The sequence below is a fragment of the Conger conger genome, chromosome 11, assembly GCF_963514075.1.
Source record: "Conger conger chromosome 11, fConCon1.1, whole genome shotgun sequence".
Lineage (NCBI taxonomy): Eukaryota > Metazoa > Chordata > Actinopteri > Anguilliformes > Congridae > Conger > Conger conger.
This window is the reverse complement of record NC_083770.1, coordinates 11600444-11619669: the sequence shown is the minus strand read 5'-3', so window position 1 is coordinate 11619669 and position 19226 is coordinate 11600444. Positions and strand designations below refer to the sequence as shown.

At 43.3% G+C, this 19226-nt stretch overlaps 2 protein-coding genes across 4 annotated transcripts; one reads left to right on the top strand and one right to left on the bottom strand.

The window, feature by feature from the left end:
* The first annotated feature begins 2836 nt into the window (after positions 1-2836).
* Positions 2837-9578, top strand: znf367 (zinc finger protein 367). The gene is made up of 5 exons (XM_061260708.1): positions 2837-3450; positions 4858-5008; positions 6267-6386; positions 6507-6645; positions 7389-9578. The coding sequence occupies exons 1-5, from the start codon at positions 3172-3174 to the stop codon at positions 7618-7620; spliced, it is 921 nt and encodes a 306-aa protein (XP_061116692.1). The 5' UTR covers positions 2837-3171; the 3' UTR covers positions 7621-9578.
* slc35d2 (solute carrier family 35 member D2) lies at positions 9308-19115 on the bottom strand. Of its 3 annotated transcripts, none has more exons than XM_061260703.1 (12): positions 18435-18863; positions 17672-17705; positions 16788-16874; positions 16587-16654; positions 15583-15654; positions 15422-15490; positions 14893-14995; positions 13391-13483; positions 12412-12479; positions 11493-11571; positions 11002-11084; positions 9308-10680 (listed from the first exon to the last, which is right to left on the bottom strand). In XM_061260703.1, exons 1-12 carry the CDS (start codon positions 18572-18574, stop codon positions 10527-10529), a joined length of 1050 nt encoding a protein of 349 aa, XP_061116687.1. In that variant the 5' UTR covers positions 18575-18863; the 3' UTR covers positions 9308-10526. The 3 variants fall into 3 exon arrangements, 2 of the variants coding, with proteins under 2 accessions (XP_061116687.1, XP_061116689.1); XR_009710019.1 differs by adding an exon at positions 19100-19115 and having other exon boundaries at positions 10615-10680; positions 11002-11571; positions 18435-18849; XM_061260705.1 differs by lacking the exon at positions 9308-10680 and adding an exon at positions 19100-19115 and having other exon boundaries at positions 10998-11084; positions 18435-18849.
* Between the last annotated feature and the right edge of the window lie 111 nt (positions 19116-19226).

Below are 19226 nucleotides of genomic sequence, written 5' to 3'. Positions count from 1 at the left end.
AAGTAATTCTTGTGCATTTGCATTTAATGTGTACTTTGAGTGGATGAAACTTATAACATATTTGTTTTGCCCTATCACCGTCATTGAGCACATTCAAACAAATGGCTTACACATTTCCTGTCAAAATCTACATCTCAATCAACACAACGTGTGTTGTCCCTCAGCACACATCTCTTCTTAGCGTGTATGTACACAGTGCAGTAAGTATTTGGACAGTTACTGTACTCCAGCACTTTGGATTGGAAATGAACCAATGAATATGAAGTCTAAGTGACTGTTTACTTTAATTGAAGGGTATCTAATTCCGTACTGGGTGACCTGTTCTGGGATTTCCCCAGAACTCCGACTCCAGCGTTTGTTATGTGCTTTTAGCCAACTCTAACCTGCCTGCTCTGTTCTTGCAGTCGTGTGGTGGTTTGCATTTTACAGTGAACCATCTGATGGTGTTCAGGTGGTGTGGTCTCCATGGTAATCTTTCACAGACCCATTCATACACAGAATACTGATACCTGGAGAGTGTTATTGAGCTGTTCAACAGAAATGTTTTTTCTTCGCAATTGGAAGTATCCTTCTGTTATCCACTACAGTAGTCTTCTGTTATTTACCAGGATATAGACCATAACAAATACAGTCACTGTCCAAATACTTACAGAATGCACTGTACAGTGGCTAACTCTTATAGCTAGCTTTTATAACGTTGTAATTATTGTTTTCCAGATACCTATCAACAATTACAAATGGGTTGAATTTTTAAAAATGTATAATGTATGCTTTGTCAGAAAGGACAATAATGCAAATGTTATAGGCTGTGTTATAGTCTGTGCACAACAATATTTGCCATTTTCAGTCATCCTACAGATATAAAGTATTATCTTGTGAAACACAAGTTGTGGTTTTGTGGCAGAATATTACTGTTTTTCAGTTTGACGCTAATCTCACAAGTTTGTGTTCAATTTGGAAAACCTCAGGCACAACACTCAAAAACGGTAAGCACTTGTAACACAGCCTGTTCACCTATTCAAAACATACATTGTGCATTCCTATTTTTGAAGAAATCTTGATATGGTAAAATTGATCCTGTTCCAAAGTAATTGGTGTCAATTGACTTATGCATCTTAAAACACTCATGATCCAAAAAAATAAATTTTTACAATGAATCTGTTTCCATAAAACTATGCTTTGGGAGTAATGTTACAGTTACTTATCATTTGAGTAATTGGATACATTGGTAGTTAAATGCATTGAAGTGAATGAAAAGACAGTATTTTCAAATGTAATGTGTGTATTTCATTTTGAAATGGTAATACTTTGAATGTTAAGTTGTGTTGTGTTAAGTGATTTGGTTCAGTGAACAAATAATCTTTGGTTTATGTATATTGTATCCAAGCAATTGAAAAAGTGTTTAGAGTTTTGAAAAATGATGCATTTTGATTATCCGTTTTGAGTTCTATGTCTATAGTTTTGAAAAATGACCTCAAGGTTCTGAATTTAGTGTCAAAGCGATTGTAAAAGAAAAACCGACTATTGTCACAATACAAAGTAAATTCACCCTTCATTCACACTAGGAAAATTTTTATTCGTGGAATTCATTCGTATATTTTTAAAGTAGTCCACCATTGTGCCATTTTGCTCGACTGTGTAGCTTATTGTACGAGTCCTGAACGATGAAAATAAAGGATGACGATAATTTCCCTTTAAGCACGCAAAATGCCAGCTCCGGCCATTTTAGGGGTTTTCTGTTTTCCGTTTTGTTTATAAAGGTTGCTATGCGGATTGCAGCCGAAGGAACTGCGCGTCAGTAACGGAAGGGAGAGGAAGTCTGAGATGGAGTGGCTGTGGTCCTGATCCAGAGACCGTGGTGGCACCACCCTTTTGCGAAATGTCACGATCACCCAGCATAACGCTGCTGCATGATCTCAAGTGCTGGTGCCTCTTGGCCATTTCTGCTCAAGCAAATAGAAAATTCTTTATCCACGCACATGTCATCATTCAAGGCCATTGACATTAATACACAAGTTAACGTTAAAGTGAAGTAGGCTACAATTGTAACGTATACTCGCACTCCAACGGCCTATATGTCATTTTGTGTCCATGTGACGAGTTGATTTGTGAATCCATATGGAAATATTTGCTCCACGTTTCAGAAGAAAAAACGAAACTAAGTTATACGACCAGTGAAACACTGTAAATCGTTTTGTAGTCATTTTATTTGAAGGATTTTAGGCGCGGTTTTTTTCATTTGTGTGACTAATATTTCGAGTCACTCATTTTTTTTTTTTTTCATTTGTGTGACTAATATTTCTGAATATGTTTTAAATGAATGCAATCTTTGTTTCAGTATCACTTGGTTTGGACGGTTTGATTACGTAACGGACCGCCCCTTTTCCCTTTAAATTTACCCAAATAATATAAATAGACGTTACAGTGTGCGCGGGAGATGCTTTGATCGGTGAAAGCACAATCGTAGCCAGAACAAAAATAAGTTGTTCATTGGTTACATCTCTCTAAAACACTTCCTTTATTCATACGCGTTGCAGCGATTGGCTTCTCCGACAGTCAATCGAGAGGGGCGCGCGTTCAAGTATTCGAAATTCATTGGCTGGAGACTACTCACCAATCGGATGATAGAGAATAAGGTAGATTGTGATCATTGGTTACTGTGTGTCTTTGGTCCAAGTTTACCTTGTGGTTTGGCTCTTTCGATAGGTTATTTCCTACGTATGACGTACGCGTACTTTAACATCTTTGTAACTGATTCGTCAGTGAAACGCCCAGGCGCGAATTGTAACGCGGGAAAAACTTCTAGGGGGCTTGGCGCACTCCGTCCACTGTCTGATCAGAGAGGTCGGAGAGGAAGCTGAGACCATATGAATTGTTACTTCATATTTTTGCAAGAATTGTGGATACTTTCAATTTCCCATCTCTGGAAATGCGAATTTTTACACCCGATTAGTTAATAATTTCGTACTTATTTGGACTTTCCCATTTTCGGTCACAGGATATATACATCTATACATTTTGGGAGCTAGGTTGCGAGCTAAAAACTTGGCGATTGATAGTGGGCTACTGTACTTGGCTAGCCAATTGGCTAACTAATTTGCCAGCAGCCAGATTTTTGCTAGGTATTGGATTTTTTTCCCCTCCACGACTCGGTTTCTTTTTGTGTCAGCGATGGGGGAAAACAAGCCTCAGCAAGTGATCTTTTGCAATGATTCTCCCAAGCGAGTCTTGGTGTCCGTTATCAAGACGACCCCGATTAAGCCCAGGGTGGCGGAGTCTGTGATGCCCACCAGTCCTGGGTTCAGCGACTTCATGGTCTATCCGTGGAGATGGGGCGAGAACGCGCACAATGTCACCCTCAGTCCCGGATCGGTGAACGGAGCCGCCTCCCCGACCGGCAGCAACACGGGCAGAGAAGGGGACCTTGCTGCAATCCCTGATCACATGAAGGTAGGAGCTCAATCCTAATGCTAACATCAATACATTAAGAAAATGAAAGGCTAACTTATGAGTTTTACACCTGACTACAGGTCAACTGTAATGTACTTGAGTTGGGACATTAAATATGGGCTAGCCTACGTCACAATCAAATTCATGTCCACTTGCTAGCTTTATTAGCTAACTTAGCTTTTGGGTTTTATGTTAACTTAGTGGGTTGGATAACGTTTATTACAATCCCTTGATACTGTTATGTGAAAACTATTATCTGTGTAATGTTAATTTTTAATTAATTACGTTTGCACATTGTTTCTCATTCATACGTCCAATTTCGACCTAGCTAGCTAGATAGCTAATGTTAGTCGTATAATAGTTGCTTGGAGTTCTGAGCGGTGGCTTGGCAGACATACATCATTATAAGAACAATCATTTTGAGATTTAAGGTACTTGCTTTCCTTTTGCACAAGTGATTGCCTTATGTTGATAAAAAGTTATATCATATTTCCTGTTATGGCTATGTAGCCACATTGCTAGCGGACCGTCTGGTATTTTATTCATGTTGCCCTGAACGTTACTTTATGGTTTGTTTCAGAAGATGAGACTTGGGTTTTGTGTTTCCTTGCATCAGTCGTGTGTACGGGTGCCAATGCGACAATGTTTTAACGCGCTGATTAGCGAATGGTAATGAGAGAGAAAATGCCCGCGCTCCCGGTGAGACATGATGGATTTTAAACCTCCACTTCCTACTGTAGCAGCAGCTGGTTGTGCGTGTGACGTCAGCCGTGCGCGCCAAAAAGTATATTTTTTTCATTCTAGAAGAAACAACTGCGTTCTGACCATAACGGGTCACGCGGCATAAGCACCAGCGATCCAATCCCCAGCAAAAAGAAACGTGACCAAATCCGGAGAGCAAAACTCCCATTCGTTATGTCCTTAAAAAATAGGAGCGCCACACCGTAATTGTTCTGTTGGCTGCCCGACCTATAATGGCGAAATCATTTGGGGAGGATGGAACGTTTGGGACTTCGAAATCATGGCTACACTGAGTTACACACATTAGTTTTCCCTTGTGACGTTCTTGTACATTACTGTGGTTGTGGAAAAACATGGAGGGGCTCGCAAAATGATTTCAGTATTTTGTGTTTATTGTTGCTAAGGAGAATGTTTGAAAAGAGACAAATTTGGCAAATATAAGTTAACTTAATTGTTGATTCATGGTTTAAAAGTGATCCGGCAACTGCAGATATTTATGATCACAACACTGAAATTGATATTTGTTATTTATATGTCGTTTTAAACCTATTGTACATTGTTCCGAGAAGATGGGGGTGTGTCTGCTTAAAGTGTCGCCCCCTCCGGGGTGTATTTGGTATAGGGGGTGTGTCTGATTCGGGGCATGTCTGTGCCGGTCGTTTTCAGGATGGGATGCGCCGCGGCCGCCCGCGCGCAGACACCGTTCGCGCCCTGATCAACGAGGGCGAGAATTCCTCCAGCCGAATCCGCTGTAACATCTGCAACCGGGTTTTCCCCCGGGAGAAATCTCTACAGGCCCATAAGCGCACACACACAGGTAATCTCACACACACACACACACACACACACACACACACACACACACACACACATAGGTAATTACATACACACAGGTGATCTCTCACTCATGCAGATGCATGCAGGTGAATTCATCTGCTTGCATACAGGTAATCTCAATGACTGACTCGCATATATACAGGTAACTGTATGTCTGTATGATACTACTTTTGTGCAAGCAGGTAAGGTTAACATTACTCAGTAACATCACTCACCTAATCACACATACAGGTAATCTCACTCACCCACTTGTACATATACAGGAGAGCTGCATGATATGAGGAAAATATGGCATAATGTAATATTGACAATATGACCTGCGATAAATGAACAAATATTGAGGTGTGCACAGTCTTTCTGCTTTAGGTACACTGCTAACATGGACTCCAGACAATGAATAGCCAATGGCCACTGAATATATTAAAAAAATAAAATAAAAATTTGCACATGAACATCCAATCAGTTTAACAGAAGATCAGTTTGAAGAAATACTGGTCATCACTCTTTCACTCAGTCTTTTGTGATGTGTTTATCTTGCATGTTTACATTGCGACATGAATATAGGATATATCGTGCAGCCCTAATACACAGGTAACCTCACCTGTTTGCACAGAGGTAATGTAATGTCACCCACACACATACAGACAACCTCAGCTGCAGACACACAGGTAATGTCATTCACATGTACAGGTGACCTCCCCTGCAACACAGCGCTAACTCTGTGGTTCTGCAGGACAGAGGCCCTATTTCTGACACAGCGCTAACTCTGTGGTTCTGCAGGACAGAGGCCCTATTTCTGACACAGCGCTAACTCTGTGGTTCTGCAGGACAGAGGCCCTATTTCTGACAGCGCTAACTCTGTGGTTCTGTAGGAGAGAGGCCTTAATTCTGACACAGCGCTAACTCTGGTTCTGTAGGAGAGGCCTTATTTCTGACACAGCGCTAACTGTGGTTCTGTAGGAGAGAGACCTTATCTCTGACAGCGCTAACTCTGGTTCTGTAGGAGAGAGACCTCCTCTCTGACACAGCGCTAACTCTGTGGTTCTGTAGGAGAGAGACCTCCTCTCTGACACAGCGCTAACTCTGTGGTTCTGTAGGAGAGAGACCTCCTCTCTGACACAGCGCTAACTCTGTGCTTCTGTAGGAGAGAGACCTCCTCTCTGACACAGCGCTAACTCTGTGCTTCTGTAGGAGAGAGACCTCCTCTCTGACACAGCGCTAACTCTGTGGTTCTGTAGGAGAGAGACCTTATCTCTGCGACTACCCAGACTGCGGGAAAGCCTTCGTCCAGAGCGGGCAGTTGAAGACCCACCAGCGGCTGCACACTGGGGAGAAGCCCTTCGTCTGCTCCGAAAAAGGTACCGGAACAGGCCACTGTTTTATAGACGTGTCTGGAGCTCTCCAGAGGGCTTCATGTCGTGGTATTTTCTCGGCATGGTCTGATTGGTGGGGTTTCTCTCCCCCCCCGTCCCTGATAGCCTGCGGGAGCCGGTTCACCCACGCCAATCGGCACTGTGCCAAGCACCCCTACGCCCGTCTGAAGAGGGAGGACCCGGAGGGCGGCCCCGGGAAGTCCCAGGCCGCTGACAACAAGGCTGTGGCGGAGTGGCTGGCCAAGTGAGTCCCACCCCTCTTACCTCTATCCACCAATCACTACCCCCCTCTTACCCCTACCCACCAATCACCACCCCCCTCTTACCCCTACCCACCAATCACCACCCCCCTCTTACCCCTACCCACCAATCACCACCCCCCTCTTACCCCTACCCACCAATCACCACCCCCCTCTCACCCCTACCCACCAATCACCACCCTTACCCTTACCCACCAATCACCACCCTTACCCTTACCCCTACCCACCAATCACCACCCCCCTCTTACCCCTACCCACCAATCACCACCCTTACCCTTACCCCTACCCACCAATCACCACCACCCTCTTACCCCTACCCACCAATCACCACCCCCCTCTTACCCCTACCCACCAATAACCACCCTCCTCTTACCCCTACCCACCAATCACCACCCTTACCCTTACCCACCAATCACCACCCCCCTCTTACCCCTACCCACCAATCACCACCCTTACCCTTACCCCTACCCACCAATCACCACCCTTACCTTTACCCCTACCCACCAATCACCACCCCCCTCTTACCCCTACCCACCAATCACCACCCCCCTCTTACCCCTACCCACCGTTAACCACCCCCCCCTTTACCCCTACCCACCAATCACCACCCCCCTCTTACCCCTACCCACCAGTCACCACCGTTAGGGACTGGAACCCACACCCTTGTGGACACGGTTCGTGTGTGGAGTTGTAACTGGGCCTGATGTGCCCCCTCCCGCCTCCCCAGGTACTGGCAGACCAGGGAGGAGCGCTGCCCCCCTCCCAAAGGGAAGGGCCCGGGGAAGGGCGGGGCCGAGGACCAGGAGCAGCAAGACCCCCTGGAGTTCTGCCAATCGGACGAGGAGGAGGGGGAGGAGCCGGAGGAGGAGAAGGGCGGGGCCAGGCGGAGGCTCCAGGAGCAGAGGGAGCGTCTCCACGGCGCCCTGGCTCTCATCGAGCTCGCCAACAACCTGTCCTAAAACCCGCCCGCGCCCCGTCCCAAAACCGCCCCCCACACCGGGAGAGAGGGGGGGGGCACAAGCTAAAGCACCTTATCATTCACTTACATTGTTTTTTTTATTTTATTGTTATTAGGCTGCTATGAATGTAGATCTTTTTCATCATATGAAGAATGTTGTTTCTTGTCCTGGAAAGAGGAAAGGGGCCTTCGTTTTAAAAGTGTTGTATGTGTTGATTTTTGCACTTTTTTTTTTTCTTTTTCTTTTTTTTTTCATTTGGTAACGAGTTTAAATGAGTGGAGTATATATACAGTCTGTAACCGTGCGTGTGTGTGTGAGTGTGTGTGAGAGTGTGTGTGGAGGAGGTCCTGGCTCAGGGGAGGAGCGTGATTACAGGGTGTGTGTGTGTATATAAGAGTGGCAGGAGACGTTTTAAGACTGGCGAGAGACGACGTGGCTCGTGCAAGCCTAATCTAAGTCTACTCTAAACTTAAGTACTTTGCTGTCCCCTTGGGCTTCTGTAGATTTTGTTACGAACAAGCCGACTACTGCCTCCGCCCGACCCCAGACTGAGCAACCCTCGGTGTCTACCTTACCGTGCTTGAGTCCGCTCGAGCAAACTTAAGTCAGCACTTAAATTATACTGCATTCAGTCACGGTAACATCTGACACCCTGATTGCTGTAGACCTGCCCAATACCTGTAAATAGCACATTCTGCATGTTAATTTATGACCTTTCAAACTAATTTGTTAATACAAAAATAATAATGTTTTGTGTATTTTAATGTAGTGTCATAGTGGTTTGTAACTCCTTTGGAGGGTGGAAATATTTTTTAAAATCAGGTTTTATGTTCCAGAGCACCTTATTTTATCACCAGTCAGAGTTTATAACATTCTCGTTCTGCTTATTAATTCAAGAATACATTTACCCCCCTCATTTTTTTTGCTTCCATTAACTTATTCAAGAGACCTTGTTTAATGGCAAAAGTGGAGCAATGAAATGAGGCACTGGTTTAGAGTTTGGGGGTTCACAGTGTTCACACTGAACCCCATCACCCCCCGAATTGGTTGAAAAACATTATCTTTTATTGGCCAATTAGGAGCCTTCTAATACTGTTCTGCAGAATGTTTGTAAACATTCCATCCGTTGTGTGACATCATCAGTTTGAGGAAGAGCTGATGACCTGGAACTGATCCCCCCCCTTAACAGAGACCTTCTGTTTTAGAGCAACTGACGTCTTGACAGGACTACTTATGTTTTTACGTCAAAAAAAAACCCCAGGAGATCTCACTTTCTCTGACGTAGATTAGGCTTGCAAAGTCAACATGGCAGGGGATTTGATTTCGTTTTAATTTTTTTTTTTTTTTGCGGTTTGATGTTTGCAACACTAAGTGGTCGAAACGCCGAAAGCTTCTGCAGAGGAACGGCTGATCTCTGGGCTGACTCATTAAGCTACTGCTTGTTTTTGCCGAGTGCAAGGCCCTGCTTGCAGTCGGCAATTCCCCTCTGTTCTGTATTAGTTTCTATAAGAACGCTTAGAGCACTGATACTTCAGATCTGTTATCCTAGTTTTAAAAACATTCTTTGTTTTTTGTGACCCATTTAGCTGTGGTATATTGTATTCAAATTAGTTTTTCCAAATATTTAATTGAAATTAAAAACTGGAAAACTCAATCGTTACACGCCAAATAAGATGAAACCACAGAATTTGGACTTCCACAGTTTTAGCTATGTGAAATATATTTTTTACAGAATTTTAAAGAATTTTTTATTTATACACCGCTCAAAAACAAATGTTAAAACATTTTGGTTTGTTGGTACTTGTCATGACCTTTTATTGACCCAAAATATATTTTTCCTTTCATTTTGAAAAGAGCTTCTCTTGTATGCTTTGTAGGGCTCACATTAAAGCAGGGTTTTTACAGGCAGTCCATAGTGCTGGTACTCATTTTCCAATAAAACGCAGTTCTCAATCATGGCTGCTGTGTGATGTTTCTTTTACTGAGTACAAGAGCCTTGCTGCCCTCAGTTCAGTATCACCCTCTCTCCATTTCACTTTGCCGGCTTTAGACCCAGATAAGGTGGTGGCAGAAATGCAAGTGACCGAAAGTTAAATTCCGCAGACGTTGGAAACGATTTTTTCATACAGCGAGTGGTCACTGGAGTTAGTAGCATGCCACGTCATTTAGTGGAGGCAGAAACCCTGTTCTCCGCTTATTTTGCCTTTTAGAACTGAAATATTATATAGGGCGGCCTGTAGCGTAGTGGTTAAGGTAAATGACTGGGACACACAAGGTCGGTGGTTCTAATCCCTGTGTAGCCACAATAAGATCCGCACAGCCGTTGGGCCCTTGAGCAAGGCCCTTAACCCTACATTGCTCCAGGGGAGGATTGTCTGCTGCTTAGTCTAATCAACTGTACGTCACTCTGGATAAGAGCGTCTGCCAAATGCCAATAATGTAAAAATATTAGTTTTAAAAAAGGCAAGTTTTCCATAATTATGACATTATTTATCGCAGAATCATTCTACTTCTCAAGTATTAAAAAAATGAAATGTCTTCAAACGAATTGCACACACAGATTGAGTACAAGCAGCAGCCAGTGCTGACAGGTTTCTTGGTGTTTTTCCCATCCATTCAACATTGACAACTTGTAAAAAAACAAACAAAAATAAAATACATTTCCTAAAAACATTTCTTTAAAAAAATAATAAATTTCAACCTCTGGTAAGCATGTATCCTTACTAAAAACATGTTTTGATACCCCTCCAATCCACACAGACACAAAACCATATAAAAATGTACAATTTCACAATTAACAACCTCTACTGTTTTCTGAAGGCTTCCAGAGCCCATGAGAACAGAGAGAAAAAAGCTGAAATGTAATGCTGTCCTTTGCAGACAGGGGGCGCTGTTGCACACAGGTGTCACAAGCCTGCCTGGCCTCTTTCTGCATGGTGATCCTTCAGGTCCTTCAGGTCCTCCAGGCTGTGTTTCTGCTCCTGTGTTTTACCTGCATCGCTGTCCTGGACTATGCTGCTTCGGAACGTCAGATAGGAATACACCAGCCCACCTGACATGCTGAATACATCAAACACATCTTAAGATACACTATTCTACCAGGAACATCAATCGAAGTCTCAAAATACACCATTCTACCAGAGACATCAAACAAAATCTTAAAATACACTATTCTACCAGAAACATCTATCAAAGTCTTAAAATACACTATTCTACCAGGAACATCAAAGTCTTGAAATACACTACCAGAAACATCAAACCAAGTCTTAAAATACACTATTCTACTGGATATGACAAACAAAGACTTGAAATATGCTGTTCTACCAGATTCATCAACTAAAGTTGCAAGGGTAAACCCAGAACAGAACAGCCCAGACTTACCAGATGTTTAACCCTACGAAGTTCAACCAGGAGAACATGTAGTCTCCGCCCACGAACATGCCAATATAGGCCACCGCCACATTCTGAGGAACATACAGAAATGAAAGTTACTGCATGATGACAGAGAGCGAAAGGCAGCTTCTCATCCTGAATAAACGCTGTTTCAGTGTGTGTGTATGTGTGTGTGTGTTTGTGTGTGTATGACTTCTGACTATCACCAGCGACAGGGAGTACATGGTAGGGAGTACATAACTAGGGAACTGGGCATGTAACTCATTACATTGTGGGCATTTAGCATTATGCTCTTATCCAGAGCGTCTTAGATGACTTTCTTGTTTTTTTTTTAGGTGTGAGTGAATGGATGTACAGATTGGCAGCCTGTCCAGAGTGTATTCCAGCCTCTCGCCCCAATGCATGCTGGGACAGGCCCCAGCCCCTGATCAGGAATGAGCAGGTTAGACAATGGATGAAGATGAAGATGAAGAGCAGACCTTGGTAGCTCCTACGATGGAGGTGGTGAGAGCGGAGTTGTAATGGCTGCACAGGATGATGGAGTACATCAGAATGAACCTGAAAGAGGAAGCAGAGGAAGCCTTTACCCAGGGTGCATCCTGTTATCTTTCACCCCAGCTCCGGGCGGCCAGCCAGCTGAAAAGCTATCGCTCGGTTTTACTTTCTTTGGCCTTTTTTATTGTAGTTTATTGTGTTAGTCTATTACTTTAGCCCGGAAAGTTTTTATTATTTATTTTGTGTTGGTGTTGGTGCTCCCTCTCTCCATGAGGCAAACGACCGGAACATTCCGGAAGCGCCGCGGCTCCCTCCCGGGCGAGTCACACGCGTGTGGGAATCGCACAGCAAGCACACTTTCATACGTCTTTTATTTTTACCACTGCGCGGATCGATGTGGCACTGAGGTCCAGTGGACCGGCTTTGGTGTTGTATCTCAGGAATGGGTGTACACAATGTTTAAAAATGTAAAAAGAGAAGATTGTCACACACACACACACACACACCTCCACACACTTTCAGTGCTCAGTGTTGTTTTTTACATTTCTTAGCAAGTTTTGGTAAAATGGACAAAGTTGAGATCCCTTGGGAGTTTCACTAGATGGTTCACTCTTTCAGAACAGTGAAGTGAACAGTGAAGTGCTATAGTAACTGTATTTCTACCTCACTAAAAGCCTGCAGTAATCTATTGCTATGGGAAACTGGGTGGAGTACATTTATACATTAACTTGCATTCCATAGGTAGAGGCGTTGTGAAACCATTTCAATAGATTCCATTGTTACCCGACATTCACAGGTGATCAAGTCACACCCTTTACATACCTCACAACCACAAGGAGATCTTATCCTACTGATTGAACAGGTCTGGCTTACTTAAACCCTTAGCCAGAATATTCTCCTCACCCCATGACACAGGACAGCAGGAAGTAGAAAATGAAGGAGTATGTCGTCCATTCCTCAAAGGTAACAGCCTGCCAGCACAGAACAGCAAAACATATGCAACACATTAACAAATGCAACATACAAACGTACACAACACATGAACATCTGCAACATACAAACATACACAACACATGAACATCTGCAACATACAAACATACACAACACATGAACATCTGCAACATACAAACATACACAACACATGAACATCTGCAACATACAAATGTACACAATACATAAACATCTGCAACAGGCAAACGTACACAACTCATAATCATCTGCAACAGGCAAACGTATAAAACACAAACAAATGCAACATACAAACGTACACAACACAAGAACATCTGCAACATACAAACGTACACAACACAAACAAATGCAACATACAAACGTACACAACACATGAACATCTGCAACATACAAACGTACACAACACAAGAACATCTGCAACATACAAACGTACACAACACAAACAAATGCAACATACAAACGTACACAACACATGAACATCTGCAACATACAAACGTACACAACACATGAACATCTGCAACATACAAACGTACACAACACAAACAAATGCAACATACAAACGTACACAACACATGAACATCTGCAACATACAAACATACACAATACAGAAACATCTGCAACAGGCAAACGTACACAACACATAAACATTCACAATATAACATGCCCAAACATGTGCAACACATAAATGTATACAACATGCAAACATACACAAGATGCATGCAAACGCACCACTATCTTTTCTCATTATCACCATTTGCCATAATTCACATCACTGTCATTATCAGCACCATCATTAATATCACCGCCATCATCATCACATAAACAAACATTATTACCATGATTATAATAGTCATAATTACCGCCTCTCCAGGAGCTGAAACATATCCATTCTCTCCCACAGAAACTTCCTTACCTTCTCTAAATCGTCCGTGCCAGCGCTCAGCAGGAGGGTGGGGATTATGATGGTGCAGGCGTTATAGAACATCAGGCCATACTTCCCCAGAGTCTTCCAAAAAATACAGACAAACAACACAATTCACTTTCACACAGATGCTCAAGCACAGCTGCAGTTCGTGTGAACTAGCTATTCTGACCGACAGGCTGAAACCGCGATTGGCCAATCGGAGGCCAATCGATGACCGACAAAGACAATGATTGGCGTTAATGAATTCAATATCGACTGGAGTTCATGAACGACACGCCTGCGATTTAAATTTCCTTTCAATCATTGACTTGAGTCCAAATGAAAAGACTACTCTCCGTAACAAAGCGCTATGATTAGATACAAACCACTGACAGGACATGACTCAAAATCATGGAGCCTCAACACAAAGATTCTGCAGCACAACCAGGCGATCAACTCCAAGTTCTTAAATGGAAACTTCAGCCTCTCAACAAACAAACCTGAAATATATTATTAAATGATTATTATTTGTGCTTGATCCATCTCATGGATATTCATGAAGAGTCATGGCCAAAGGTAATACTGGTAGCAGCCCCCAAGTGCAGAGGTCTCCAGCCCTGGTCTTGGAGAACCACGGGGTACGCAGATTTCTCTTATTACCCAGTTCTTAAATTATTTCTCAGGCATTACTTGGTTGCTGAGAATTGGCTTTCCATCCTCTCTTTACCTGGGAAACAGGTGTGAATGGTCTTACGGCCCATCAGTAACACAATTACCTGGGAGAAAAGAAAACCAGGGCTGGATTTGAAGGCCAGAGTTGACGGTGTAAAATCCAGCTATGGCCATCTTGAAATTACCAGCTACCAGAACATAGCTTGAGCTGGTCAAACCATGTTCAGTATGGAGCTGGTCTGAGCTGGTCTGAACTGGTCAAGGTACTAGCTGTTTCAAAACATAGCCTGAACTGTTTTTCTCAGCAGGGTGGCTCTCTCATTGGTATGGGACCAGTTCTACCGTTGCTATGGGACCAGTTCTACCTTTGCTATAAGACTAGTGCTACCATTGCTATGGGACCAGTGCTACCTTTGCTCTGAGACTAGTGCTACCATTGCTATGAGACTAGTTCTACCATTGCTGACACTAGTTCTACGATTGCTATAAGACTAGTCCTACCGTTACTATGGGTTCAGTTCTACCAATGCTATGAGACCAGTTCTATCATTGCTATGGGACCAGTTCTCCCCCTGGGGCAATGTAGGGTTAAGGGCCTTGCTCAAGGGCCCAACGGCTGTGCGGATCTTATTGTGGCTACACCGGGATTCGAACCACCGACCTTGCGGATCCCAGTCATTTACCTTAACCACTACGCTACAGGCCGCCCTTCGACTAGTTCTACCATTGCTGTGATACCAGTTCTATCATTGCTATGGGACCAGTTCTACAACTGCTATGGGACCAGTTCTACGATTGGTATGGGACCAGTTCTACGATCGGTATGGGACCAGCTTTACCTCACTCCCGAGTTTCTTCTTGGTGTAAACGCCGCTGGTGGCCGTGAACAGGTCGTTGAGCAAGACGAAGAAATAGCCCTCAAAGTCGAAAGCCAAATCTGAGCTGGAGAAGAGAAGAGAGATTAATGAGCTCATTTCACCACAGCCAAACACTGACACGTGTCAGGGCATTGTGGATTAGGTTACATGCATTTAGCAGGCGTTCTCTTCTAGAGCAACTTACGATGTGAAAGGACAAATGTTCAGGAATGAGTGACGGTGATACAGACTAAGCTGGGAACAGTTCTAGATTTACATAGGTACAAGGAAACTACAAAAACCAGAAAAGCAGGACAGAAAAGCAGGGCAGGTAATCTGCACCTATACAAACCCATTCCTGGGCTTGTTAATAAGTGTGCTTGTTAAGAACAGTGCAAATTTACTGCCAATTTTCTCCCCTTCAGACTCACAAACTGGATAATGGTACATAGCTATTACAATGCATTACGGCTAGACGACATCAACAGCAAGAACTAATGCGGGAATGTACCTGGCAGCCACCAGCGCTCCGAACACTATGGCACAAACGCTGCAGACAATGCGAGTCGGAAAGGTCTTCCTGGAACGACAGAACCAGAAAGCCCAAAAATGACAATCGGCGAGCTCTGCCACGCGTCCGTAACGACTTAACGAACCCAGAACCCCGAGTACCTCAGGATCCTGGACTCCAGAATCAGGGTCAGGATGATCGTGAATTTCCTCAAAACCGTGAACATGGGCAAGCTGGGGAGAAGCAGGGCGAGAGGGCTGTCAGATTTTGAACAGCTTTTGCAGGTGGTGCAGAATAACACAACTTACGTGTGATTTTGAAATACACCTCCATGTCTCATTATGGTTTGAACAGTCTGTGTCATAAAGTCTCCCTTTTTTTATACATAATAAATAATATACAGTGGGGTCCAGAAGTCTGAGACCACTAGTGAAAATGCTTCTATTTTGCATTCTTTTCTAATTTAATGCAAACTTTTTATATTATCACCATAGCAATTTGAGTGAAAAGTTGAATCTTTAAAAAATGATTAATTTCAGAATTTCTTAGTATTTGGTATGTCCGCCTTTTACTTTACTACCAACGTGCACTCAAGCTGGCATGTACTCCACATATTTGTGCGAAACCTGATTATTCATCTTATCACAGCATTATTTGACAATGTTCCAAAGAGCATCTTGTGATGTTACTGAATGCTTGGCTTTTGTCAGCCTTCAAGCGCCCCATAAATGTTCAATGGGGTTGAGGTCAGGTGATTGTGGATTGTGCAGCACTCCTTGCTCTTCTGTGGTCTTCAAGTAGTTCTTGTTTTGAAGAAACTTAAATTTATTTTTACATTTTCAAAATCCTAAAACCGTTTGTAAATTTCCACAATTACATGAAAAAATAAGTCCCAGATGTGGTCTCAGACTTTTGGACCGCACTGTGTACCAAGCATTGTACAGCACACTTCCTGCTTCCTGGAACACAATGTGCTGCCCGTGAAGATAACATGGCAAGACACGCAGGAGAAGCCCAAATGCAATATTTACAAACGCAAAAGCAGTAACTCTGACACAAAAATGTGTTGAATGTCACAAAAGCAAAAACAGATAAAGCGTGTTGGACGTGAACACGTCCCTCCTGAGTGTGGGGTGTGCAGCAGCAGGGATCCAGCTTACAGTACCTCAGCTTTTTGGTGCTCGCCAGCCCTGTGATATGATTCCCAACATAGAGAAGAGGGAGTGGGAAGATCTGTTTGGGGGGAAAAAAAAAGGCCCAAAATATTACAGTAAAAACATGCACATCTTTCAGCGTTCATAAGCAAATCAAAGGTGCGAATGATCACGCGTGTGCATGATGGGTGCACGCACCCACACATACTTACCTTGTAAAGTATACTACTATTGAAGTCAGGGAAGTGAACTGCTTTGCTCATTTTAGCGGTATAGAGAATAATAATGGTGGCAGCCATCTGGAAGAAGAGCAGACAGCTTGTATGAGGTCTGTGCAATTGTGTGAAGGGTAACACAACATTATTATTATTATTATAATTATTATTATTGAAAGACATATTCATTCGGTGAGCATTTTATTAGCCATTTAGCCCTGGGTGTGTCGAGGTGTCCCTGAGCATGACACCTACCCCCAATAGCTGACAAGCTAGTTGGTGCCTTGCATGGTAGCCTCTCACTGTCGGTGTGCGAGTGTGTGTGTGAATGGGTGAATGACAAGCATCAATTGTACAGAGCTTTGGATAAAGGCGCTATATAAATGCAGACCCTTTACTTTGTGGTTTGACGCGTTGTGTGTTCAGAGATGCTAATGCCACTGTTGTTAGGTGTGGTCATTTGAGTTACTGTCAGCTTTGACCAGTCTGGCCCTTCTCCTCTGACCTCTCTCATTAACAACGGGTTTCTGTCTGCGGACCTGCTGCTCACTGAATGTCTTTTGTTTTTTGCACCATTCTCAGCAAACTCCAGAAACTATCGTGTGTGACAATCCCAGGAGATCAGCAGTTTACGAGATACTCAGTCCACCCCGTCTGGCACCAACAATTAATCCACGGTCAAAGTCACTTCGATCACATTTCTTCCCCATTCTGACATTTGGTCTGAAAACAGCTGAACCTCTTGAGCACATCTGCATGCTTTTATGCATTTAGTTGCTGCCACGTGATTGGCTGATTAAATATTTGCATTAACAATCTGGTGTACAGGTTTACCTAATAAGGTGCTCACTGAGTGCACGTGTACATTGAATACAACTCACCTGACCAATTCCGAGGAACATGTATGAAGGAAACCTAGCGATAAAACCACATAGGACTGTTAAGAAGCATAAATACCCACAATTACCTTATCATCAGGCGAAAATAAATGGATAACATGAATAACAGCAAAAAAACAATTGACGCATATACATTATTAACGGCCAGGCTACTATACCGTGGAATTCAGTCAAGTACATTAAAATGGAGCCTGCCGCATCAGAACCACAAGATGATATGTTGGGATCGATGCCACATTAATATGTGATGTGACAGAGACGACATCGACAGCCGGCACGAGTGTTCAACGTAAACATCTATCATGTCACAACTGGGTGGGGTGGCAAATTAAAGTCTAATCTTTATGATTTAGTTAAGTCCGCACTACAGTTCCTGCCATAATAGTCACGGTGACAAGAAGGATGCATCGCATTTTCCACTAGTATGTCTTCTTGGAGGCTACGGGAGAATATTAGTTTTGTGATTAAGTTCAATACCCTATTGCCAATTGTGAAAAATGCTATTGAATATAAGCCAAATGCGGAAATACAGTTAGCCTAATCGGATTGGCTTTTCGAAGTTATTTTGCGAATCACACTTGCAATCAGAATGTGACCTTCATGGTACCGCTTTTTTTATTTGTTATTTTTACATTACCTGAAACGGAGCTCTATTCCTGACTGATGAAAAAACACCTGTTACAGTGCATAGAGAACGCGGAAGTTGAGCGATTCACCCATTTTGCCCTGCTACGGCGCATCTCACCTGTAGTTCGTCAGGATTGTTTTATTCACAATAATGATCAGGAACGAGCAAAGGGCATAGAATGCGGCGGACATTAATTTCAGCAGTCCGGAGTGTTCGGACTCCGGATTCGGCACGCGAACTGGAGTAACAGCCGTCATCTTCCAGTTCCAGATACCAGTCCAGTCTAGTCTAGTCCAGAAACTCTGTTGAATCGCACAATCAAGTCTAGCATCCAGAAGGAATGGGCTCCATTTCCATAAAGTGACCTAGTATAGCCTGAATACCTTCAGTTGATGGAAATGCATCTCGAATAGACTCTGGTGTTTGAATGATTTCAGTTTGAGTGTAGGGTCAGGTCAAGTCCTTCCCCCGCCAAAACAGGGAGTAGGCTACGCGTCTCCTGGAGACCAGGCATGATACAGCCCAATCATGTCTGGGGATATGAAATAACGAACAGCACGTGTTTGTTATTAGACACATGCTTGTATGGTTACATTCTTAAAATTACTCACACGGGTGTAAACGGATTACGCGATTCATAAAAATTACTTGGTGTACTTGCAATGCACAAAAATAGTGTTAGAACAATGGCATGAAGCTGTGTACAATGCATGTCAGTATATCTTATTCTGCCAATAAAACACGGTGTGTCAGCATATATTATCCTATATTGTTACACTTACTTTCCAGGTAAGGATTTTGTTGTTTTACGGCGGATGAGTCGTAAATATCAGACGGCCGGTTGCTTCAGCAACGCAGATTCAGTTACCATCCGACGTCATCAAATCTGAAATGACATTCGTTCCAGAC